General features: G+C 36.2%; 1 protein-coding gene across 1 annotated transcript; it reads left to right on the top strand.

Moving 5' to 3' along the window:
- Positions 1-984: 984 nt before the first annotated feature.
- cyth4b (cytohesin 4b) lies at positions 985-27,127 on the top strand. The gene is made up of 13 exons (XM_036570036.1): positions 985-1,255; positions 7,912-7,994; positions 9,289-9,353; positions 10,289-10,355; positions 13,920-14,038; positions 17,231-17,311; positions 17,947-18,059; positions 19,938-20,086; positions 21,115-21,226; positions 22,108-22,184; positions 22,282-22,353; positions 23,516-23,670; positions 25,477-27,127. Exons 1-13 carry the CDS (start codon positions 1,234-1,236, stop codon positions 25,556-25,558), a joined length of 1,197 nt encoding a protein of 398 aa, XP_036425929.1. The 5' UTR covers positions 985-1,233; the 3' UTR covers positions 25,559-27,127.
- The last annotated feature ends 253 nt before the right edge of the window (positions 27,128-27,380 follow it).

Genomic DNA, 27,380 nt, shown 5'->3' with positions numbered 1-27,380 from the left:
CTTATATCCTCAGTGTAATGGGGTGCTGCTAAAATGTTGTAGGATAAGTGCAATAAGTACCTTTTTTGTGCCATCACAAAAACAATTATTTTCAATACATGCTGTTTTGGTACTTTAGTTTCTAGTTTAGTTTCTAGTTCGTTTTTAGTGGACTGTACAGACTGTGGTGTGAAGGACAACATTTGAAATTTTAACAGTATTATAAATTATTTTTTTGTCAGAGAGAAAAGTTAGACTCACTTAGACTTTGACACTGATTACAGAATGATGTCACTTACACTTAATATTTCATACTTCATTCATTTTTAAAATGTGTATAGAAGTAATCTTTATTTATTTTGCTTGTCAATAAAAATAACTATTAGTCAACATACAATAGATACAGTTCAATAAAGCAATTAAAATAACATGTTCATCTTTTTTTTGCATTTTTTTCTTTCTAGATTGTTTTGGAAAAGTCATTAATTATATCTTTATAATTTTTTTCTGCCAGTATCACAACTAACACAGACAAAATCAAAAAACAAAAAACAAAAAACCTAAGGGCCCTAAATTCCTACTTTATAGCTCATTCTTGTACAGTACATAGTAGCATCTGAACAATTACAGCTGTACTGTACTTACCTTTTAGCACCACTAGATGGCAGACTAATCAACTATTAAAATGATGAGTCTGTAGCAGGTGGTTTGGCAAGAGTGCTGGTCTTTATATTAGTTTAACACCAAAAGTATGTTTTTGTTTGGGTCTGTTTTTATTTGTATTCATTATTGAACTCATCATCATAAACACATTGCATTGACACACACACACATATACACATATATATACATATATATATATATATATATATATATATATATATATATATATATATGTATGGCGTGTGTGTGTGTGTGCGTGTGTGTATGTATGTGCGTGTGTGTGTGTGTGTGTGTGTGTATAGAAGGTCTATCTGCATTGCAGTATTGCCATATGGAAAAAAATAACGTATAAAATAAATGCACACGCGCGCTCGCACACGAACGCGCATCAGAGTGGCTCGCCCTCATTGGTGGGGGTGGAGGGTGGAGGGTGTCGTCGTTTACACAGGAACTGATGGGTTTGTCAGCAGCAGCGGTCTGTTGGAGCTTCAACCACCCAAAATGACCAAAGACTGCACAGCCAGGGCCGCTCAGTGAGAGAGCAGGACAGAAAGCGAGAGCAGCTGTTGAAGTTGACCCCTCTGCTGAGCCATGATGGAGTGCTGTCACCAGCGTAAGTCTGGTTTTGAATATTTTGTTGGTCGTGATGAGCTGAAAAGGGGAAACAGAGACAGACGACCGTTATAAAGTTACTGCACGGCTAATATAACACTAGCATGGCGAAGGCTAGCCGAATTAGCACAGCAGGTTAATAAGGTAAACCTTGTGTTCACTGTAGAGCCTTACTGGACTTCTCCCAGTCCAGTCCACTGAAGTACAGAGTCATGAAAGATTGTATAAATGTGTTGTTTAGACAATAAACATTATAGAGAAGAACCATTTAACCATGCAAAGAACAAATTAAGCATTCATACAGTTGTTTGTGTTGTCACTGTTCTCTTTATAACGGTTGCGTTTACTAAAGAACATGTTTTTGTGAAGGGTGTAGACCACAAATGTTAAAAGGGAACTCCACCGAGTTCTTAAAATTCCTGGATAATTCTGAAATTTTAAGAGGTAAACAAAGTCATTCAGAGTGGTTTCATGGGTTCATATGAAGAGAAACATACAAACTCTTTACAGACAGTGTCTTTACATCTTTACAGTGGAGATGATAGGAACCATGACACCCCATGTCTACAACACAAATATAGGCATTATTTACTACCCAAAACCATCAGTGAATCTACATGTCTTCTGAGTTTTTCATGTAAATTTGATGATGGTACAATAGTGATAAATCTGAAAATAATGAGTTTTTCTAGGGGACTATTTTGCCTTGGAACCTCCTTCATGTATCCCTCCACCTCCATGGATGGATTAAAATCACACAACTGCCATAAAACAATGTCTCAGACATCAGGCAGTGTATTCATAACCGTTTAATGTAATAACTTTCTGTGAGGGAGCTTTAAGAGATGCCAAACTACTCAGACATCTGGTTCCTATCACCACCACTGTGAACAATTCTGACTGTAGGTTTCACTAGAACAAAGAATTTCACACCAAACCACTCTGAATGATTCTGTTAACATGTTAAACATTTAATTATGCAGGAAATTTGGTGGAGCCTCCCTTTAAGCTGATAAAAGTGCAGTGTCAGTTGCAGTTCAGATTCAGTTTTGCAGTATATCTGTCTGTCTATCTATCTATCTATCTATCTATCTATCTATCTATCTGTCTATCTGTCTGTCTATCTGTCTGTCTGTCTGTCTATCTATCTATCTGTCTCTTTTGTCATGGTGGCTATTTTGTATTTACCACATTTGAAAACACTTGCCCTTTACATTGTGTGGACTTTACACTTCATGATGAATGCACCAATTTAAATAGTCTGAAATCCCAGATATGGCGGTGATGATATATATATATATATATTTCTCCAAATGTAAGAACCAGTTTGTTTCCATTACAACTATAAGGCATGCTTTTTTCAGTGATGCAGTCAAAATCATTTATAGCACTATTATAACCCAGAACAGTCTTCACTGTGGTCTTTTACTTAAATCAGAATTCCCATGGGAAGTCTTGGCGGTACTTACATGGATGTAAACACAGTAATTCAAAGGTTTGGTGTAAAATGCTCCGATCTAGAGAAACGTACCGAATCAGAACTGTTCACAGTGGTGGTGATAGGAACCAGATATCTGAAGTAAAGCGAAGCGTTCAGTGCCTCTGAAAGCTACATCTGGGAAAGTTATCGCATGAAAATTAAAATAAATATTTTGCACAATGCCTGAGACATTGTTTCAAAATGTTGACATTAGTTTTGAGATAGCCTTAAAATATAGTTTGAGATTGGCTTAAAATATAGTTTTGAAGTACAGTCATGGTGCAGGGCTACCTGCAGGGCGTTGCAAGGCAACATAGTCCCAAATAGTCTCAGATTTAACACCATTTTACCCATTACCATTTATCACACAAAAAAACTCAGAAGACATGTAGGTTCTTTGGTTGTTTTGGACAGTTAATAAAATAGCTATTTTTGTGTTGTAGACATTGCGACCTCTAGTTTCTATCACCGCTGTAAAGAAATCAGAATTAGTAAGTTCGTCTACTATGAACCATTACACCACTCTGAATGGTGTAATGACCACTCTGAATGACTTTGTTTTGTCTCTACATCTGAATTATGCAGTGAAATATTGGAAAATCAGTGGAATTCCCCTATAATGAAAGGATTTGACCCATTGGCCATGTTGGAATGGTCTTATATCAGGTTACGCACTGTTTCTACTGCAGCAAAAACTCTAATAATGATGGCTGTATTGGCATCTTCTGAGTAGACAAAATCACAAGTCAAAAAAGTTGTGAGTGATTTTGTGATTGGGAGAAAGTTCATATGCTGTGATTCTGTTGAGTTTTATTTAAACGGCAGCATGCTGTCTCTTTAGTTGCTTTCTGTAATGTGGCTTTATTAGCACATATAAAGATGTGTGAAACCTCACTGTAGAGCCAGTAGCATTACACTTCCAAGCTATAGATGATGTTTTGTGGTTATAGACCCCTTAATCATTTGTTGAAATGAAAGCCTGTTGTCACATATCCACCCTAAAGTTGAAATAAAAGGTTAAAAATGCACAGAGACAATATTCTGAGAGATTATTTGCTGAAATTACAAGTGAAAGAAGTCAGATTGTGTATTTTGTGCTTGTGCTCTATAGCATTAAATATATTGCTGTTGTCGGAAGAAAACCTCATATCTCCAAAATGGTAACTTTACAGGAGAAGGAAAAAACCTACTTTACTTTTAATGTAAGTCAAGGGAACCAGAGTTTCTTCCAAGTCATTTTGGGTCGTTTGTTTAGGTCCATTCATCATGAAATTTACACACAATGTAAACGGGAACAGGCTTTTTCACACAATGTCAAAAACTGGAAAATGACAAAGATGGAGATACAAGGTTTTCTTCCGACAGCAGCGGTACTCATGTGCTGTAGGTTAGTTCTCTGTGGTTATCTTAACATTTCTTTCATAGTCCTTTACAACTTGTACAATGAAGGTGCAGTCTTACCACGCACACCCACCCACAAACACTCACACTATTCACACCCCCCTCTTTCTCAGCCCCCAGAATCACTTTTATGACATTTAGACCTATCACTGCGTACTGTTTCCTGTTTCAGCATTATCTCTCTAACCTGGCCTACCACTGGCACAGTTACACTGTCAGCATGTAGAGGAAAATCATTCATGAAGTTTGTGTCTGCTGTGATTGTGAATACATTACATTACCTTTAAATAGACAGTGCAGTTAGCAGCTAACTTATGGCTAACATTTTAGTTGAAGCACTATTGCCACTGGGGTTCAGGGTCAAGCCCCAGGTGTGCCATGGCTGCCCATGGTTGACAGATCAAAGCTATGTGACTCATTCTCGTTTTCTGTCAGAAACAATGACAGTCTACCTCTTGACCTACTGCTGATGAGCCAGAAATCAGAGAACTGTTATAATGAAAGATTGTTTAAACAGGGGCCTCTGATTTCACAGTGAGTCAATTCAGTTATGATTCTTAGAAAATGAATCAATGAAATGTTAAGTTTTCTCAGAACTTGATATGATTATTTTGGTATGATTCAGAATTATTTTTAAAATCACACTAAAATTGCACAAATGCGACTAGAAAAGCTATTTACACAGTAAGGATGGAAAGAGAACAATAAATTGGGACCAAAATATTGATAATAAATATACTTTATCTATGCTTTGATCATGAATTTGATTGTTTTTTTTTTATCTGACACAGTAGCGCATTTCTAGTATTTTTATTAGCCAAACTTACAAAATAAACAACATATTTTTCTTTTTAACTGGCATTTTAAATGCTTAAATGAGAAGCCACTTGCATATTTATGTACAGACACGTTTTGTTGATTTTCTAAGTGAATATAAGTTAAGGCACCACTATGTAAGTTTGGGGGGTTTAGAGACCTCTCTGGTGGAAATGTATAATTGCATGTAACATGTGGAAGAGCATTTTGTAACATGGGCTGTGCTTTGGACCCACACAAGCGGATGTATCTGATTGTTGTGAGTATTCAAAGACAACTCAGTCAAAACTTGGTGAAGAACATGAATGCTGAAGATTGTGAGTGAATTATCTGCTATTGTCATGATCAGTATAATCTTCATCAGTATAATGTTGATGTTGCATTTGAGCCCTAAACATCAAGCCAGAGCTTCATTTTGAGCCTGTGTGTGTGGCTTTAATACCTATTAATACCTTTAATACCTTTAATACCATGACATGATTAAAAAAACCACAAAATCCGACCTGACACCTCTGAATTTTAAATGACTATTTCAGGGCAACTCGCAGCAGAACACGCGCATATTTTACCATGTTTTTTAATGCTGCTTTAACACATCCTCTGCAAGGAACAAACTTAAATACGCCACTGTATGTGCACTCATTTTAGTGCACACTTTTTTATTTGTTTGCTGAGTTTAACATATTGGAAAAAATAAAACATGAAATATAAAATGTGTCATGACTTTTGCACAAGACCCTCACTGACTCACTGCTGTGTGTAAATAAAAGTGTGAGTAAAAATGCACGTAAAACCAGGACTGCTCTTTTAACTAATGGATCGGAGTGCAGACAAAATAGAAAACCAATAATAAAAACAAAATGTTAAATTCTGCTTAATGATTTAATGGCCATTATAGATAATTAGCAATAAGTAGTCAATCCAAAATAAATTAAATGAAACACTAACTTTTTACACGTTCTTAGTGGCAGTGTTAGCATAGGGATGCACAATATCGCAATTGTATGGTCATTGATATCAGCAAATAATCACTAAAAAATGGATCAGCGTTAGGCAGATGTTTAGATTCGACCAATATTAATATAAATTAATAATAATTAATATACAGTTATGACCATTTATGTATCGGCATCTGCAGTGGCATCATCAGATATGTATATTAGATATGTACACATTTTTTTTTTTTTTGCTTTTGGAACAAAAACTCAGATCTATATAAAAGAACTTAGTTTAACAAGATTTGTAAAACTCAGGTCTCCAACTAAAGTAACTTGAATTACAAGATTTGTTATTTTGGAGCATTTCTATTGGTCTGTTCGTTGTGAAATTTTGACAGAGTGTGAAAAGGCAGCTGCAGATACAAGGTTTTTTTCTGACAATGAACCAGAGCATTTTGCGAGGACAGGTATTGATGTTGGATGAGAAGGCTTGGCTTTGTGCCCAGGGACACAGTTATGCTGCAACAGTAAAGTGCCTTCATCAAACTGCTGCTACAAAGATGGAAACGTCTGAAACGCTGTAGTAAAAGCATAACCCTTTGTTGGAACTAAGGGGCCCAAACCCTGAAAAACAGACGCAGATCATTATCTCTCCTCCATCAAACTTTACTGTTGGCACTATGTATTCTGGTATTCAGCGTTCTCCTGTCATGTGTCAACCCAGATTCATCCATCAGACTGACAGATAGTGAAGCGTGATTCATCACTACAGAAAACATATTTTCACTGCTGCAAAGTTCAGTGGCGGTGTGCTTAACACCACACCAGCCGACGCTTGGCACTGCACATAGTGATCTTGGTCTTGTTCACAACTACTTGGCCATGAAAACCCATGTTATGAAGCCCCTGACGCACAGTTCTTGTGTTGATGTTGCTTCCGGAGGCAGTTTGGATCTCTGTAGTTAGTGATGCAACAGAGTATAGATGATTGGCGGCCTTGCTCTGTGAGTTTGTGTGGTCTGCCGCTTTGGGCTGGGCTGTTGTTGCTCCTAGAGGCTTCCATTTCACAAAAATAGCACTTACAGTAGACTAGAGCAGATGTAGCAGGGCAGAAAATGTACTAACTGACTTGTGGCAAAGGTGGCAAATCCTATGAAAGTGAAATGTTTAAAGTCACTGAGCTCTTTAATACAACTCTACTGCTGATGTTTGTCTATGGAGATTGGATGGCTATGTGCTTAATTTTATACACCTGTGCTCAGTAATAAGGAGGGATGTCCACATACTTTTGGCCATATGAAAGTATCAATGTGGAGGGAGTTAGCTTTTGCTGTCTCATCTCATCAAAAGTCAAGATAGGACAAAATAATGACTTGAGAATCAGAAACAAGTTGTCAGAAAGATTGAAAACTGTCCGTCCTGCTATGTGATTCTGAATTTAGAGTTTTGCAGCAGTCAAAACAAAAAGTCTATACGAAGTGTCTCCAAGAAGCATGAGACATTCAAACCATTTTCCTCCTAAAACTGAGAAACACGTTGCATTTTTTAGCAGCGTTATAACCACTGGTCAGCTACACCCTTCACACACTAACACAAACTCCAGACGCGCATGACCACAGGCAAACACTTGCGCATGCTGAGTCCGGAAACGGCAACAAACAAAGCCATCCTTTGATCTGATGTAGATGTATTCACTCTAGACTGACTCTGAATTGAACATTCAATTGACTCTCACACATTTTCACAATTAATTTGCACTGAAATCGTAAAGCTGGATATTTGGCCTGAACATTAAATGTTATGTATGCCATCCTTGCACAATTAAACATATTAATAAGTATAAATAAAGTTAGCTTTTGACCTTCTTGTGGGTTTCAGTTTTGATTTCATTAGCCAAATATATAAATGAGGTCAGGTGTCACTAAATGTCGACCTGAATTTAGGTTCAGAATCAGAGACAGATATGATGCCCCCTGCTCCAGAGTGCATGTAGGTTAACGTGTGTTTGTGTGTGTGTTTAAGTGCCGTCGGATTTCTCCATGGAGGAGAGGCGGGAGATAGAAAACCTGAAGTTGCACAAGCAGGACCTCCTGGATGACATTCAGGTACTTAAAGCAATGCTTCAGGAATGAAAGCTAACACTGTTAGTAAAAGATCAATCCAGTTGGTTTTAAACCGTATAAGAATTTGATTGTTTTTCAAATTGTTGTCAAATTTTATCATGTTTTCTTGTCTTACTGCTTAATTTTTGGTTTTGCTTCATCCTTTCAAGCATAATAAATGGTGCATTAGTCTACTGCACAGCAGACGCATCACATAGCAGATAGTTCACAGTGTAGTTATACCACATAGAATGTGTCGCTGTAAGAGAGTGCTGATAACAATCAAGCTCAACTTTATTTTACACTCTGCTCATAGAGGTTTAACGGAAGAAACATTCACCATCTTTATGAATTCATCACATTTAGTTTCAGTTTATTAAGTCTTTACAAAGGCGGTGGCCTTAATAGAGAGTGTATAACACAATTTAGGGCCCATATTTATCATACATTTATTATATGCCATTTAATTGTATATGTTGATCATTCTACCAAATTTAATTGTGGTCCCACAGTAGAAACTATTTAAAAAAAAAATAAAAAATATTCAGGCCTTTGATATTTATAAAGATTGTCTTGTGATCTGTTTAAACCCAAGGCATTAACTAAGACACTAATAAGCTACATACATACAAAATCATCAATTTGAAGGTACTTACTTACTATTGGGAGATGTCTGTCCCAAACCCTAACCCCTAAATTTCGACTTGTGAAAATAATTCTTACAGTTTTTACATTTTTTTCAATGTTGTTTTATTAAGTTGTGATTTCTTTTAAAGTGTAAAGATTTAGGTGTATCTTGAGTTTAATTTTTAAAGAAAAAAACTATTCAGTATCACGATATTTATTGTTATTGTGATAAATTGTCTCAACACAATATTCTTTTCTGAGCATATCTTTGATGTCGTGAGTATTCAACGAAAACTGACAAACTACATATTTCAATACAGAAGCAGCAAAAAATTGTCCTGTTTAATTGGCTTTAATGCAATACAGTGTGTGAAATGTTAAAAATATGTCAAAATAATTGAATTTGTAACTTTTAATTGTGCTTTTAAATGTAAAACCACTGGGGCTTTTTTGTCTGTTTAAACTTGCATACTGTCTATCGAGAAAATACCTTAAAGTGTTGTGTATTATATATATATATTTTCTCATATCACCCCTTATTTTTTAAATATCATTCTTTTTGACATTTTACACTGCAAGTTAAAAGGATCTTTCTGGAACTTGTGCTGTTGCCTTGGTGTCTCATGCATGTGTGACAGTGAGTCACGTTGTGCTGAAACTGTTTTTGCAGAAGCTGAAGTGGGAGATAGAGAACGTAATGGCTGAAATTCAGGATTTCGAGTCTGCAGAAGAGAAGTAAGTGAACAGTCGCTTTCATTTGCTGTGGTGATCATTTAAGAAGCAAACCAGCATGACTCTCACTGTTCACTGGGAATGTGTTAAAGGGACCATATCATGGAAAAACTCAATTTCCTCAGTTCAGTTCAATAAAACAAAAGAGTGTGGTGTAGTATGTAGGCATACAACATAAAGTTGCTATGTAAAGTTGAAAAATGTATCACTACATACTGTCAATATATGGAAACTAAGCTGCAAAAACAGCTTGAATTCACTGTTCACTGTCAAAAAACAACACATTTACATCCATCTAGCTGTTCAGCTTACAGCAGTTGAGACCTGCCCATTCACACTAAATTTATAAGGAATGTTTCAGCCTAGATTGCTTTTTGAATAAGGCACAACACAGGGCAGCCAATCAGAAGAGAGCTTATTTATTATACATTATACATCAACTGTGCACATTATACATCAGTCTCAAAAGCACAGTAACAAAAACAATAACTGCAGAAGTGATGCCTCACTTGCTACTAGCTAAATCCAGTCCACTGTCGCACAGTGTTACTTGAAGACAACAAGCATATTTCAGCATGCCTGCCAGGAGGTTATGTGACAAGTACAAGCTTTTTTGCTTTATCATGTCATTGTTAAGTGAGAAAAAAGGGTTTGTTGCTGTATCATGTCATTGTTAAGTGAGAAAAAAGGGTTTGTTGCCCAGAGGCAACATTGTGCAACAGAGGCTTAAAAAAGATTGTTCACAGTCAAACATTTACAAAAATAGTTCTTTAAAGAGCCATGCATTGAAGGGTTCTTTAGGGAACCAAAATTGGTTCTTCTATTTCATCACTGCAAAGAACCCTTTTTTGGCATCTTTATTTTTAAGACTGCATGCTACTCGAGTATCTACTGTCTAGTTGTTTTACTCACTTCTCTGTTTTACTTTTTTCTCACAGCAAAGTTCTTGAGAGAGGGAAGCAGTTTTCTAGCGGCAAGAAGAAGTTCAACATGGATCCTAAAAAGGTAGGCTTATCAGCAGCAAAGGCGTTGAACTCGATAACTTAAGTGAGTAGTACGTACTGAATTTGTCATAAAATTAAAGGGCCCATTTCACAGAAAACTGAGTTTCCCTTTTTTGTCTTTGCTTTAAAAAGAGTATATAGTATCTAAACACTTAAAGTTCCAAAAACGAGCCAGTCCATTCAGGCCCTGCATGTAAGCAAATTAAGATACCCTTTAAAATAAGTGTTGCCTCCACCAGGCCTTCAGTGGAAACCAGAGAGCTGATTACTGTTCATTTGTGAAGTGACTCACTTCACTTGACTATGTGAAAAAGTTTCAAGACAAGTTTGACCTCAGTTGGCGTCTATGATCATGCACATTTGACCCTTTCTGGAACAATTGACCGTGGAAAGTGTTAGCGTTGAAAACGTCAGGCAGACTTTTTGAAATGGACTGTCTTTACAAGGGAGGTGGTAGAGAGGCAGAGAGTGAGAGACAGCAGCTGAGAAACGGAAGACCCACCTCTCATGTCTTTTTTTAACTGGCCCTGTGGTTTTTCACTTTGAATATTTGTGGTTTTGAAAGGGTGACATACTGAGCTATGCTAGCAAGCAGAAACAAACATCTATTCGGATGCTGTTTCCGTGAGGAAGATTTGTTTGAGCCCTAACTTGTTTGTTGGAGCCCTAACTTGCGTGCCTTTTTTTGCTTGTTTTGTTGAGTGTGATATTTTGCTGTTTCACAACACATACACAGTACGGACAAAAGTATTGGGATATACCTCTTAATAATTAAATTCAGGTGTTTCATTCAGTCCCATTGCCACAGGTATATAAAATCAAGCACCTAGCCACGGAGTCTGCCTTTACAAACATAATAACGATAATAATAATTTTTATTTATATAGCATTTTTCATGCCGGTAGCAGCTCAGAGTACTTTACAGACAGGTGATAAACAGTTATACAAGAAATTATAAGGATTCATTTTGAATCATAAGAAATGACACAGAAGATAAATACCATGAGACATAAAGTTTTAATTAAAAGGTAAGAGATACATTTTTAGATGCTTCTTAAAAGTGAGCGCTGAACATTTGTGAAAGAATGGCTCGTTCTAAAGAGCTCACTGAATTCAAGTGTGGTACTAATAGGATGCCACCGTTGCAACTGCAAGTTTATTGACTGCAAGTTGACTGCAAGTCAGTTCTTGAAATTACCTCCCTCCTAGATATTCCATGATCAACTGTGAGTGGTATTACTGAAAAGTGGAAGCATTTAGGAACCACAGCAACTCAGCCACATGACGTGGCAGACCACGTAAAGTTAGGCATAGTGCGTAAAAGTCACCAACACTCTGCTGACTCAATAACTGCAGAGTTCCGAACCTCCTCTGGCATTAACATCACCACAAAAACTGTGCGCCAGGAGCTTCATGACATGGGCTTCTATGGCCAAGCAGCTGCATGCAAGCCTTATATTACCAAACACAATGCCGAGCGTCAGATGAAGTGGTGTAAAGCATGCCGCCACTGGACTCTGGAGCGGTGGAAACGTATTCTGTGGAGTGAGGAATCACTTTTCACTGTCTGGCGGTCTGATCGACGAATGCCAGGAGAATGTTACCTGCCTGGCTGCACTGTGCCAACTGCAAAGTTTGGAGGAGGAGGGATAATGCTGTGGGGTTGTTTTTAGGGGTTGGCCTAGGCCTTCTTAATGCTTCAGCAGACCAAGACATTTTGGCCAACTGTACTCTTCCAACGTTGTGAGAACAGTTTGGGGAAGGCCCTTTTCTGTTTCAGCATGATTGAGCCCCAGTGCACAGAGCAAGGTCCATAAAGGCATGGCTGGGTGAGTTTGGTGTGGAAGAACTTGACTGGCCCTCACAGAGCCCAACATAAGTGTCAGGCCTCACAAATGTTCTTCTGGATGAATGGACAAAAATTCAGACTCACTCCAATATATTGTAGAAAGCTTCCTAGAACAGTGGAAGCTGTTATAGCTGCAAAGGGAGGACCAACTCCATATCAATGCCTTTGGATTCAGAATGGGATAAAGGCTCCTGTAGGTGTAAAATGTAGGTGTCCCAATACTTTTGTCCATATAGTGTACATCAATAGACTGGGTGTATTTAACATTGTCCAAAGTAAAAAACATAGTAAAATGTAAAATTTGTAATAAAAAGTGGACCATACCACTGAATTAATTAAAAAAAAAAAGAAAAAAAGAAAAAAGCAATTAAATATTCACGATCTTTCATATTTGCAAAGATTATTAGGGTATGATCTGTTTAAACCCAAGGTATTAATGGAGATAGTAACAAGCTAAATATATATAAAAGATCATCATTTATAGGGTACTTTCTTTTAGAAGGTGTCTGTTCCTAATCCTAGCCCTAAATTTACATTTGCAAAAATAATATTTACTTTAAAAAAAAACATCTTTTAAAGTGAAGATTTATCATGAGCTTAATTTTTAAATAAAAACTTTCTTCAAAAAATGTTCATGTTGGTACCAAAACACAAAGAGTCTTAGTCCATGGGCAGATAGAACGATCCATAATGAGCCATATACTAAAAACAGACGCAATTCATTTTCACATGACCATTTTCACATGACTGTTTGTTTGCTCTTCAATGTTACAGATCATTTAAAAGTTGTCTTCAAATATCTCAGTGGTCTCAGAACTTTGCATCTGAGCTCCTAATGGAAGAAGGCCTTGTTATTATTGTAATCCGCAACAGGTTTTCAAAAGGCTAAGCAAAAAGAGTGGAGGTCTCATCAGGCTTGGTTTTCATGCCTCTCCATATACTCGGTCACCAACACTAAATAACCCTCAGACAGCCTTGTTTAGAATATGTAATACCTGTTCATCGATTCCTACTCCTCCATCTAACCCCAAGACTTCACAGTGAAACCACTGTACTTTGACACCCACACACATTAAGTTATGTTTTGATAGGATTAATCAGAGTTCTGTGTAATAGTTTGCACAAGCCAGTCATTTTGTGGTCTTAACCAGAGTAAGGGATGACAGAAAGAGGTTTAAGGAAGCTTACCAATAAATTTAGGAAGCTAAATTGACAAAATGGAAATAGTATTATTCAGAAAGGGGAAGAGGGTTACGTAAAGAAAATGAAAAATGATAGCTCACCATCCATATGTTGCCAAGTTACACCGCATATGTGTGATTAAACATTAACACATGAACGAGGACCTAAAAACAGGTATACAAGCCTAATTGAAATTTAAATGTGAAACTTTTTTTATATCTGGAAAAGTCAGAGACTGACCTTTATTTTTTATTTTCAGTGAAAATAGCATTGAAGTTCAAGTTATTCATTTTTAGTTTTTCTATGTGGTATCTAGGTAGATATAGCTAAGTGAGCTCTCTTATTGGTTAGGACTTCAAAATGTGTATATATATATATATATATATATATATATATATATATATATATATATATATATATATATATATATTAGTATCAGTAAATCATCAATATAATGTTATTTTAATGAACTTGAATGGATTGATTGAATATTTCTGTCTCTTAAAACCATTGGACTTTTGTCTTTTATTGCAGGGGATAAATTACCTGGTGGAAAATAACCTGCTGGAGTGGCAACCCCAGACTGTAGCGGAATTCCTCTACAAAGAAGAGGGCCTCAATAAGACTGCTATAGGAGACTTCTTAGGAGAGAGGTAATGCATCACACTTTTAATAATTACAGTGATTACTGTAAAGCCCAAATAGAACTACCTTCTATGTATGTTGATTTTACTGTAGGCATCCCTGGCACCACTGTATGTATATAATGCCATTCGGACTTATATAAGACCAGTCTTATGGTGTTTTTTTTTTACTAATCAGAACCCAGGACTGTCTATACCGTGTTTAAGTCTGTTTCCCATCACACAACAGAACCTTGAAAGTAGGCAGATTCTCTGGATGTTGTGAGGTGGTCATATGATTCCTCATGTACAATAGTAAACCCTAATAAAAGTAGCAGCAATGGAGGAGCTTCTAGTTCTGATTTAAGTTTTACTCAGCTTTCATTCGTACAGCCTCAGACAGCATGCCTCGCTAGATAGGGTTTATTTTTAACTCTATTGAATAGGAGAAGTGATGCATGTCTTTGCTGGCAAGAGTAAAACGCATCAGCATGTAGAATCGTAGCGTTCTGTATGCTACTGTGTTTTCTATCACTGTATGAAAGATGCATGAGGATTCCTTTATTGTTGGATGGATTATGATTTATTCAGAGCGACCATGCAAGCACACTCAGAGCGCTACAATTCTACGGTAATAGAGATGGGCTTTTCAGTTTGATTTTCGATTTTTCATGGCTTTATTCGAATAATGCTTGATGAATACCACCATCACCGGTTTACGATGAGTCCTGCCTGCAGAAAACGTTCTCTTTGACGGCACAGACATAGCTGGAGAGGCCAAGTAGGCTCTTGCTAGATGCACTAGTCGCGTGTATTTGTTCTCATTTGCTTTCCACTAATTCAGGAGATCCACGTGAAGTGAGATGCACGTGTCCTCACAGTAGTGGTGAAGTTCTACTTTAGTCATTTTTGTGTTGTAATGCTTGCTAAACAGGACCACTGTGGCAGGTGCATTGTCATTTTGTGGTTTCTTGGCCACCACTTCACTTGTTTGGCTCGGTTCAGATGCAGGGCTGTCGTCCACATTAGCCCTACTGCTGAAAGTTGAAAGAAGGTCTCGCACTTTTGTTTCTATAACTTGTTTAACTTGAGGGTACCTCAGGTGTTTTTGCCTTTTTAACAGACTAGGCAAAACGTAAATTTTACAGTGCCCTCTGTTGGAGTATAGAGTTCAGATGTCTTTTTTTTTTTAATTCAGACATGTCATTGTACTTAAATATGACTGCGAGTAACATTAGAAAAGCTTAATTATATATAATCGCAATTTACATCACTACACACCTAACACACCTAATTTAGTATTCAGTTTTTTAAACTTACATAACTATTCGAACATTCGTCCCTACTCAGTAAGAACTTATCATGGATTTCAAGCATGAATCTATTTAGTAAAAATGAACTATAATATAACAAAAATATCAGTTTCTAGCTCTCAGGAATCATTAGGCCTTCTCTGAAGTACTGAAGACATCTAGGACAGTCTCCCTTTGCGCCAGGGCCAGGGGGACTTTTCATACTGCAGTTTTACAGACACAGAAAAAATTACAAATAAAAATTGCACATCAACTTTTGAAAGCACTTTAACACAAATACTGTCTTCCACATCAGAGCACATGGCTTTGCACGGTTTGTTTGCTCCTTTTAGTGCTCCGAGCTGAAGCAGAACCTCAAAATCCACCACACACACACCTACCCAACACACACAGCACCTGCAGTAGAGCTTCAAGCTCCTGTGTGAGTTGGTGGAAGTCCCCTAAACTTTTTTTAAACAGAGCAGACTGCTGTCCAGTTTACATGTATTTCAGTTGCATTGGCTAAATAGGGGTATTCAATTATAACTTCCGACGGAATAGTTATGACAAGTTAATTGGAAACAGTGGTTAATTCATAAATGCTAAACTATTAATGGTTAGTCCAGGCACCTAATAAAATGAAGTGAAAATATAAAACATATTTTGATAAGCTGTTTTATTTTCAGCATTTCAAAATTGTCTGGCAATTGGCTATTGGTTTTAGAATAAAGAAGAAAATGCAGAAAATCTTTTTTAAAAGAAAAAAACTTTTTAATCCTTTATAAAATGCCTTTTTTTTACAAAATTACATAAATTTAATAAATAAAAAAATTAATGAAATTACTATAAAAATGAATAAGGCCTGTTCTTAATGAGCATTTAAGACTGCTGTGCTGTCAGGGAGTGGACAACCACTTTGGTGGACTTTTCATGTTGAACTTGGGGTTTATTTTATGTGTCCTTGAAGTAAATTTTGTTGGTAGGTTATTTCAAAATGATTTGTTTTGCAGCGGCGCTTACACTTTTTTTGAACATGAAATGGGGAGTAAAACGCACAGTTTTCTGTTTATTTATTTATTTATTTTTTGTTTCTGTCTTTTCTTTTTTTTAACAAGCCGGGTTGTTGCTTCACTACTTAGACCAAAAAAAGCAAACTGCTACAGAAGCTGCGCTGGTTCACGATCACGTATGTTTCTAAAATATGACCATTGTTTGCAGATATTTTTGCTACAGCAAAGACAGCTTTGAGCACATTTTTTTCAAGGGTTCAGTTCAGTCTGCTGAAGTACTTTCCTGGGTTGACATTCGGACCACTGTGGACTAGAAGAAAAATGATGACATTACTACTCCATTTATTCCACATTGAAAGTGTTTGTTTAATAACAAAGTGTATCGGAATTTATGTGAAAGTTTCAGCATGTTAAAAATCTCATCAGCTTTTTTCATCTGGCTTGCTGTAAAATGACCTCATGATGACTAAACATTAAACTATGATTAAGAACAGAAAGCACTTTTTCTGAAGGCGTTTATACTGTGAGATTCACACACACTGCTGCATGTGAAGCAAAGCTAGGACTGGAGCTTCAGATTAAAGATCAGAGCACAAAATGCTCAAAAAGAAGCAAAATCATTATAAATTCTATGATTTCATTGCTGTTACTGATAATTATCACTAATGCTATAAGTAGTCCCAGCCCTAAACATATTCATCAGACATGTTTTACCTAAGTAATTAAGTAACTTCAAAGAGAAGTTGCAATGCACAGTAGGTGATGCAGACAGGTCAGGTAGCTTTTTGATCAGATATAGCCCAGGGGAATTTTATCAGTGCTGCTTGTGTCCTCTTGTGTTCTGTGCTGTTAGGCTGATATCTCTCTTGCATGATGTGGCCAACAATTTAAACCTGGTGAACTCTCTTTGTCCTTCACAGAGAGGAGATGCACCTACAGATACTGAAAGCTTTTGTGGAACTTCATGAGTTTTCGGATCTCAACCTTGTCCAGGCACTGAGGTCAGCTCAGGTTTCTTTTTTTTAGTCATTGATTCTGTGTGTGAATTTTTTCATTTATTATTGATTATTTACCATATATGTTATTCTCATCCTCATTCACTGAGCAGAAGAGCAGTAGCTATTACAAGCTAATAGCTTGTAATTTTCAGTTTATATCATTGCTGTCCAACCAAAACCTGATTTTTTAACACCATTTGAAAGCACCAGCTGCTCTTTACATTGAACAGTTTATGAAGAATAGACCAGTTTAAATGATCCAAAACTACTTGGCAGTGGGTGGATGGATGGATGGATGGATAGATAGATAGATAGGTTGTAATAAATTTCAGTTTAGTCAAATCTAGTCACATTAATGTACATGAAAGTCAAAAATGTTTCTCTTTTTTGGACCCTTTAGGTTTTGCTATGTCAGAGATGAAATACTTTGAAGATTACTGACAGATCAGTCATGTGCAGTTAGAAATAAAGAAGGCCTGAAGTGACTTATATGAAGAACGATCATCTAAAATAAGTGCCTTGCACACTAGCCAGTACTGTGCCTTAGCTGAATGTCCTGCACTCTCTCAGGTCGAGTTTCTCTCTCTCTCTCTCTCTCTCTCACTCTCTCTCTCTCTCTTTCTCTCTCTCTCTCTTAGGCAGTTCCTCTGGAGTTTCCGTCTTCCTGGTGAAGCTCAGAAGATTGACCGCATGATGGAGGCTTTCGCCACACGTTACTGCGAGTGCAACTCAGACGTCTTCCAGTCAACTGGTTAGCAAGAGAGATTTTCCTTCTGTAGTCAGCTGCTTTTAGTTTTTTTAGTATTAAAAAAAGAGTTTAAGTATTTTAAAGCAGAAGTCAAGTCAGCCAAGACATGTTTGTTGTCTGTTTTTGCTTCTTTAGTTTTGGACTGGAGTCCAGTGTAACCAACAAGTAGAGTAAACAGTTATGACATTTTTGTTTTCTCTACTGCGACACAAACTCCGTAGGTGGAAACCGTGCAAAAAAAAAATGAAGCCATCAGTGCTCAACAGAAAAAATACTGACTGTTCTTTCTGTAAAAGCTTGTCTTCAAGTGTACCCACAAGACTTTAACATTTAAAGAAATCAAAGGGAAAAAATATTCCATAAGTTACTTTATCTATCTGTTTAATGATTTGTTGTTAGGAACATTAACAGCTTAATATACTGCCTTTTTTGCATGGGAGTGCACTCGTTCATATTTACCACAATATGTATGTAAAGACAAAGTGCACATTTGATACAGTTGCTTCCACACCAGGGACACTGATTTGTTATACAGTATATTGACCTATAGAATAGTAAAAAAAGTAAAATCAAAATATTAATGAAATTTTTAATTGTTTTGATCTGTTAATTGTCATATATATTTTTTTCAGCTGTACACAAGTTCTCAAAATGAATGCACCATAAGTTCTTAATTACTGAATCTTGAGCTTTGTTGCTCTAAACTTCACAAGAAATAGACTGTGTCTTTAATTTCAGTTTTACTTGGTATTTTTGAAATAATTGCAAATATCAGATCATAAGATGAATTCTAACAATAATGAATGCAATAATGGCAAAAATAAATGACAAATGGTTAAACAATAAAACAATAACAACAGGAAACCTAAGCAGTTTGAATTTCACATTTACAAATCTTACCCTCTAACCACACGTTTTTCAGGATTTCACAAAACCCTAGTATACTTGCATTTTACAAGTCATTTTTAATAGATGGATCAATGATCGCAGCAATATACATTTTATTTCAGAGTGAGGAAGGTAGGGGATTTATCTAAAGTGAAAGCAAAATAAGAAAGTAAAAAAAAAATTCCCCCAAAGTAGAATTTTACTGTTATCTTTGTAGTGTAGAAATATTTCATGCTTAAAGAGGGTGATATCATGAATGTGCAACACAAATATGTGAACACATTCTGTACAGGGAACAAACTTATGAATTTTTCTTCAAATTTCAGTGCACAATTTCTATTTACTTGCTAGGTTTAAAATATTGGGGAAAAAATAAAATTTATATGAATATAAAATGTGCCTTAACAGGCCAAATTTGATGTTTTCCAGTGTGTTAAATTCAGCAAATAAACAGTAACTGTGCATTAAAATGTACAGAAGTGTGTTCTCTGTAGAGGATGTGTTCACTTATTTTCACTTCATCATTCAATCAACAAAACGTCATTTGACCAGGGGCGCCCAAAGTAATTACACACTTGCCTTAAATAGCACCGATTTGTTAAGTAATTTCAAAGAGACTCACATGGTTTCTGACACTGTTTGACATGGACTAAAGCAGCTCATGTTTCAAGTATCTGGTACTATTATTAGTCATTCTTTTTATCCTGTAATCATCAGGTAACAGTGTGTCGTACAGTATCGGAAACCACTTAAGAAAGTCAATTTGAGATTTTTAAAACTAAGTTTATTTAATTAATGAGCTGTACATGATTTGAGATTTGATTAATGATTTGTGGATGATGCAGCCTTCAGACACCAAACATTACTTGGCCGTACTAATGCTTTAACCTTCGTAAATATATGTCCTGTTTGTGGTAAATTCATCCTGTTTATTAGACCATGCATACAGACTGACATACATATTATGTTTTGGTTGGGTTTTTTTTTTTTCAGACACCTGTTACATCCTCTCATTTGCTATCATCATGCTGAACACCAGCCTGCACAACCCCAACGTGAAGGACAAGACCACACTGGAGCGCTTCATCAGCATGAATAGAGGCATCAACAATGGAGACGATCTACCCAATGAGCTTCTCACGGTGAGGAAAAACAGCCATTCACAATCAGCCCTTGCAGGTCACATCACTTTCTGTAATAAAGGAAGCGAAATATTTTGACGCAGGAACAATGAGGGTGACCCAGACCTGATTGCACGCAAGATAGGGTTTTGATTCTCAGAAGCTTTGGTTTGCTTCCAGTTCATTTGAAGGACATTAGTAGAGCAGCTCCACAGAAGACTAAACGTGCATATGATTGTGCTTCTGTAGTATATTATATATTTATTAGTATATTATTTTTTGTCCTTTAGAAGTGAGAGACAAAAAATTATACAGTACAATATAATATTGTGATATTTTGAGTTAAGAAAATATTATCAATACTTTGAGGACTATGCTTAACGTACTAACACATGTTAAGCACATTATTGGACTATTAAATTACCAAAATGCTTTTTGTTTTTAAGTCTCAACATGGCAAATAATAAAATATCACAAAAAATCATATCATGGATTATTTTTTACATTTTTACATTTTGTATTATTATATTTTAATCATTTTGAACCTGAAGTCACATTTATCACTGGCAGTAACATAGATGTGTTGTATTTGTGTATTTTTTCACTTGCAGCTCATTAAAAACAGGTGAAAGAAGATATATTTTATTGGGATCTGACTTTGATGAAATGTAATTGTTGTACATAGAGTCTTGTCTTTTGAAAGAAAATCGTCCTTTACGTTTTTATGTTATTGTTATATCTTGACATTGGAACAAACAGAAAAAAGTCAGAAGTACAGACTCAAACCTAAGGTAAAAAGAATGTAAATATTATTAGTCATGCAACTCACTACATAATGAGCTGTGTAATTATATGACATGTGTGATAACTCTGTACTTAGTGAAAATGTTTTGTAATTAGCGACAAATTCTGAAAATGATTAAAAAAAAAAACATGAAACGGTATTCTAATTCACGTTTTGTGACTTCAGGTAAAGTATTGTAGTGAAAGCTCACAGTCAGGGAGTTTCTGTTGGCACTCACATGTTCCTCTTTCCTCTAAACCCGCAGAAACTGTATGAGAGCATACGGAATGAGCCGTTCAAAATCCCGGAGGACGATGGGAACGATCTTACTCATACTTTCTTCAACCCTGACAGAGAAGGCTGGCTACTCAAACTGGGTACTACACCTCATTTCAAAAGTCCCCACATGTTAGATCTGCAGTTATGTTGGGGAAGTTACTGCACTAGGTTACCGTACAAGTTGAACAACAAAAAAAAAAACACTATGTAAGATTTATCTTTTAGTAACTACTGTAAATTATTAGGCAGCTACTAGGAAACTAATATGAATGTAGTCATGACGTCCCTTAGTTTAGACAGTTGAGAGTTTAACATTTTTCACAGTAGCCATAAAATGTAATTCCCACCTCTTTTGGAGCTCCCTCAGTTCAACTTTTCATTTATTTTCTTCAGTAACAATGATGTAATATTTTATTTTTAATATTTAATATGATTTTCATCTTTGTAGGACAACAAGCAAGTCTGCATTTATAAAAGTATTTTTGTTGTGGCAGGTGTACGATTTTTTTTATCAAGAAAGTTGCAGTTATGCTGTCCCGTCTATCCTTTCCTTTTAGCTGTCATTGCTCACTAGCAGCTCAATATAAAAGAGTCACGTTTTATACACAAAGAGTCAACAATGACCTCCTTAACCCCATATAGGCCAAAAGTTTTACTACACACTTCTTTAACCTAAAAAAGCTCCGTTAGTTTGCATTGAAGCTCTTGTAGTTAATGAATAGTAAGCCTTAGTATGTAATAATCCTGGAATGCTAAGGGGTTAATCTAATAACAGAGTAAAAGGGAAAAATCACTTATTTGATCATATTATATTAAGCTGATTTCCATTCTGCTGTTGGATTGGCCACTAGGGTCCATAGTTAGCCTTTTTTAAGAGGTTTTTTTGTGTGAACTGCACAAGAGTTTTATAAATGGCTGAGTTTCTCTCATATACAGTGTGGTTCATATGTGGTGATCATTGGTTGTGTTTGATCTGCAGGAGGAAGAGTGAAAACCTGGAAGAGGAGGTGGTTTATTCTAACTGATAACTGCCTGTATTATTTTGAATACACCACAGTGAGTAACACCTATTTATGCATGTTTGCTCTGTATATTGTTAGAATATGAAAGGTTTGCTGCTGAGCCAGAAAATGATTAAATACTTTGCTTTCAGGACAAAGAACCCAGAGGGATAATTCCTTTGGAGAACCTCTGTGTGAGAGAGGTTAACATCACACGCAAACCGGTAAGCTCTAAGACACAGCATGTTAAGGCTGCACAGTCTGTTAATCATCATTGTTAATCATCATTGTGATAAAGGCCATTACAGTACTGATATTGATATCGCAGAATGCTGCAACGTGCAAATGTTGCCAATATAAGTTATATTCAGCAATGTTATTTTTGACCAATGCATTTTTAGATTGCAATGCATATAGCAAATGCAGAGTGTGTCAGTACTACTATATTGATAATTATTTGCAGCCCATAAGCACATTATGTGCTATACTACAGGTATAGTTTGTCTGATTGTGTCTTTTGTTTTACTCCCAGTGTAGTAAAGAAAGAAAGTTCCTGATTGAGCTGTCATTATTATATGTTTGTGAGTGCAGACCACAGTTTTTGATTAGTTGATTATGATATAGGGAGTGGATATACATAATCACTAAAAAATACTAATATATTTACAGTACATGTTTAGCCATTTTGTGGTATAGAGATGGGCGAAAAAATTGAATAACAGTATTATGGGTTTAAACATAGGATTGATACTTGAAGGCCCAAATATCGATATCTTATTCTTTTTACCATGTATTAAACCCATTGTTACACTAATAAATACAGTGGTAATCTATTATCAATTATATTTCAGTAGATGAAACATAGTTTCACTTTGAAAAATTAACTTGCAGTTAAAATGAATAAATCAATTTTTAAATATTGCAGTGGCATCTTTTTGTGGCTCAGATATCCTGACAGTGTTGTGTTATGTAACTTGTAGTGATTCCTGTCTCAGCTTTAGTGGTGAATAAGCCATATATTAGACACTGGGGTGTGTTTTTTTTCCTCCCAAACTGCATTCACGGCAAAACTCCATTACATGCATATAAAGAACAAACTGTGGTTCAAAAGTATAAGGCCAATTTTAGGCTCTGTGAGTGATTGTGCTTGTGTGAGTGAGTAAGTAAGTGGGACTCCTGTAATTACACCATACTGTTATGTCAGAAACCCTGGCAACACATCCTCAAACACTGACCTCATTTTTCACACTCATCCTCTTGTTTCACATTCGGGTTTATCACACATTTCACATCCATATTGTTTTGTACTGAACAGGAAGTTTGTTATGATTTTGGTGATTACCTAACTGTATACCTGTATATCTGTGTCTGTAAATATGTGTATAGTATTGTCTGGAGCTATACAACCCGAACAGTAAAGGACAGAAGATAAAGGCTTGTAAGACAGAGACAGACGGCAGAGTGGTGGAGGGAAAACACCAGAGCTACATGATCTGTGCTTCAACAGCCGAGGAGAGAGATGACTGGATCGAGTCTATCAGGTCTGCTTTAAGCCATAGTCTTGGTTACCTAACATACAAAACAAAAGACATTAAGTCGTACTTTTAGTTATATAATAAATTAGAAAATATATAGATACAGCAAGAGGAAACTATCCAGACATTATATATATATATATATATATATATATATATATCCTAATAGAAGTTCAGAGAAAGACTGTGTAAACCACTTGATTGTTAATAAATTCTATAATAATTCTAATTAGTTTTAGTTACAAGTTTAGTTAAAAAAAGTTAATATCTTGTAAGCTAATTTGGTTCCAGTAAAGCAAAGTTTGGTTCCAGATTTCTCCTGAACGCCTTCAGCTATCACATGGATTGGCTGGATTCCATCATCAGCACTTTATTTAACATAATGATTTTTTGATTAACTGAACTAGGTCTTGGAAAATAGCCATGATTAATATCAGGCTGCCATAAGGAGAGGTTTAGAAATGGTAATTGAACACTTTGAAAGACGTAAAACTACTACTTCTTGTATTAATGTTATTTGCATTTATTCTAATGTTAGTGTTTTTGTAAGCGAATAAACTCTTGCTGCCCAGATAAACAGGTTTTTAAGTCAGGTTTCTCTGCCAAAAAACAATCACAGAGATGCTCATCTAAAATTTGCACAAGAGCATTTAGATAAATCATAACTCTTTTTGAACAATGTACTCTGGTCAGATGAAAAAATAGAGCTCTTTGGCAATAATTTAGCTCATTTTTGGAGAAAGAAGGGTTGTGCATATGGTCCCAAGAACACTAGACTCACAGTGAAGTACAAAGGTGGGAGCGTCATGATACGGGGCTGCTTCACTGCAAATGAAACTGGGGCTTTACACGTCATTGATGGAAACATGAACGGAGTGATTTACTGAAACATATTAGAGGAGAGTTTAATCTCATCGGCAAAGAAACTACGCTTATATGGTGCTGCTGTGTAAAAACATGAGGGTAACGTTAAAGAGCTTTTTTATTTTGGAAAATCATAGATGGGCAGTTTCTAAGCTTGTATTTATATCAATCCAACAGCCTTACCATAAATTTAACTGAAAGACTTCTCTATCAGTTAGAATGCCATCATTGTTTCCTGTGTCATTTGCTAATAGGCGGTTCACCAAAGCCATCCCGTGCTGGTTATGTAAAGAATGTTCAACCTTCTAGAGTGTGTGATAAAAATATACATAGCATTACTTGAGGGATCATCTGTGAAATTTCACTTTGTTTCTTGGTTTGTGGTGATTTTTGCATCTGGCTGGGCTGATGTTTGTATGAACAGAGGCGCAGTGCAAAGTGTGCCTTGATGAGACTGCAATATGTGTGTGTTGCGTAACTGAAGCACGTGAACAGTAAAACAGAACAAAGTTTAAACCTAAAGGCTATGGAGACTCATTAGCTGCATGGTCCAAACTTCCGTTTGCAGAAATGTCTACATTTTTAACTGTAATTCTCTTGAAAATATAAAAAAATAAGAAATTAAATTCGCTTCAGTTCAATTCTGTTGCAATTTTAAGGCTGGCAATAAAAAATCAAATCATAAAGGTACATAAGACAAAAAAATCTCAGCAGAGTAAACAAATAAGTAAATAAATGAAAAAATGACTTCTGTCAAGAGACAAAATCTCTCACTGAGAACACTACAACTGATTAGTCAACTGATCTCCTTACATAAATTACAAACTAACAGGTCTTATCTCTACATGTATGCATAAATTTGATAATGTGGAACAATATATACATGTGACAGTTTGTTAGATCTTCTGAAATCTTTGGCTCTAATTTTACTGTGTCTTTTATCCACAGGGCAAGCATTACAAAGGACCCATTTTATGACCTAGTCTCAGTGCGAAAGAAGAAGGTCATCAAACAAACACCGCAAGACTGACCGCCCCAGAGCACCATGGACAGTATAGCTCTTTAGAATTGACGGATGTTTGAGACTGCATGGCTTGTTTACTAAGCACAATAACTGAGCCACAAGGACAGTTTGAATTACTTCCATATCAAAAGTCTGTTCAAAGCGATGTTGCGCAACCATTTGGAGGAAAAGGAAGTAACGAGAAGAGAAGCAGCATGTTTACTGATAGAGTCTCTGCTAATACTGAGAAACAAAACAACGTAGCATGTACAGACTGACCACAAATGTGGCACTGGAGACCCCCATGGAAGGTCCATAAGTGAATGCTTAGATCTCTGACGAAATTTTCATAAGGGGCAGTTGGACCAAAAAATTACATTCACCCACTTATTGCAAGCGTAGTCAGTCAGCAAAGAGATGTCTGCTGTCTGGCCACTCCTTCTTTAGTTTTGGACTGGAGCTACAAGGCTAATGTAGCTACCAAGCTACAATGCAGACTATTCCCAGCATGATTTCTCCCAAGTTTGACAATAATATGACATTCTGGAGTGTTCACTGTGTTTAATTACAGCATGAACATCTTTCTTTCTTTCACATACAGCTGTGATCCTGTAGACATGGCAAGCTGTTCTAAGGTGCTTCATTAACACAAGTCCAGGATTTACTCTAAAATGCTCACAAAATTGAGGCTGATTAAAAAGGGAATTCCACCCATTTTTCAAAATTGCTGCGTAATTATATCACTAAGATGTAAACAAAGTGATTCAGAGTGGTTTGATGGGAAGTGTGCCATTCTAAAGTAATTTACCAGCACAGTGGTGGTGATAGGAACCAGATGTTTGAAGCATTTAATGCCTCTAAAAGCTACCTCACAGACAGCTAGTACACAAAATCATTCTGAATACTCTGCCTGAATTTTTTACAATAGTTAAAACTTTTTTTAAAAGCCATTCATTGTGGACAGGTACATGCAGGGGACAGTAAGGGAAAATAGTCCCCATACAAAACTTATTTTTTGACCATTTACAGCTATTATCAGCATTGCAAATGAAGGAATACGCGTGGGTACACTGGTTGTTTCGTATTGTAAATAAAATGGCTTTATTTGTGTTGCAGACACTGTAACCCCTGGTTCCTATCATCACTACTGTAAAAATTTCTTTATAGTTAACTACTTTTTATCAAACTACTCTAAACACAAACACTTTGTTTACTTTCAGCGATTCAGATATTTTGAATAATCAGTGGAATTCCCCTTTAACAAGCAGTGTGCCTGACCAATAAGTGTATATAGCACGTATAGCTTTGTTGTATATATTTGTTGTATATTTATTCATATGTGTCATACGATATATTGTCTGTATATTGTCATCCATCCCGTCTAATAATGTCTGTCATTGCCTTTTATATGCTATTGCTGATTGGTTACTCACTGGGAGACCTTTGGCAACCAAAAGGTAAAATCGTTCAGCTTGATTACAACAGATTTTCCTTTTTGAATATTTTTTTTTTATTGTATAATATTTGTGAATATAAGATTAGAGCAAGAGTGTGTGAATCACTTGATTTTTAATAAATTCTTATATTTAATTGAACCACTGTTGGGCCTAGGGTCTCTGGTATCTCTTTGTAAACAAAAGGAAAAGTTGCTTTTACGCTTTCACGGCTAGATATGCTTTCACACGGGTGGATCCTGTTTTATGTTTTTCAAAGAGGAGAAATTTCACCTGTGTTCCTGTTGCTATTTTCTCACATATACACAAGCATGCTTCATGCACTTTAACGCTTTACTGCACAGCTATTTTTACCTTCATGCTTCTCTGCAGCTCTCACAGGAATGAGTCTGTTG

The sequence above is a fragment of the Colossoma macropomum genome, unplaced genomic scaffold, assembly GCF_904425465.1.
Source record: "Colossoma macropomum unplaced genomic scaffold, Colossoma_macropomum, whole genome shotgun sequence".
Lineage (NCBI taxonomy): Eukaryota > Metazoa > Chordata > Actinopteri > Characiformes > Serrasalmidae > Colossoma > Colossoma macropomum.
Note: the sequence above shows the minus strand (reverse complement) of the source record. Positions and strands in the feature narration are given on the sequence as shown.

What these genes read in the sequence shown, in the direction of transcription:
- cyth4b (XM_036570036.1), top strand. Translation starts at nt 1,234, where the DNA reads ATGATGGAGTGCTGTCACCAGC. An exon ending in TTCGAGTCTGCAGAAGAGAA is followed by an intron (nt 9,354 to 10,288) that starts GTAAGTGAACAG and finishes TTTTTCTCACAG; the next exon opens with CAAAGTTCTTGAGAGAGGGA. An exon ending in ATTATTTTGAATACACCACA is followed by an intron (nt 22,185 to 22,281) that starts GTGAGTAACACC and finishes CTTTGCTTTCAG; the next exon opens with GACAAAGAACCCAGAGGGAT.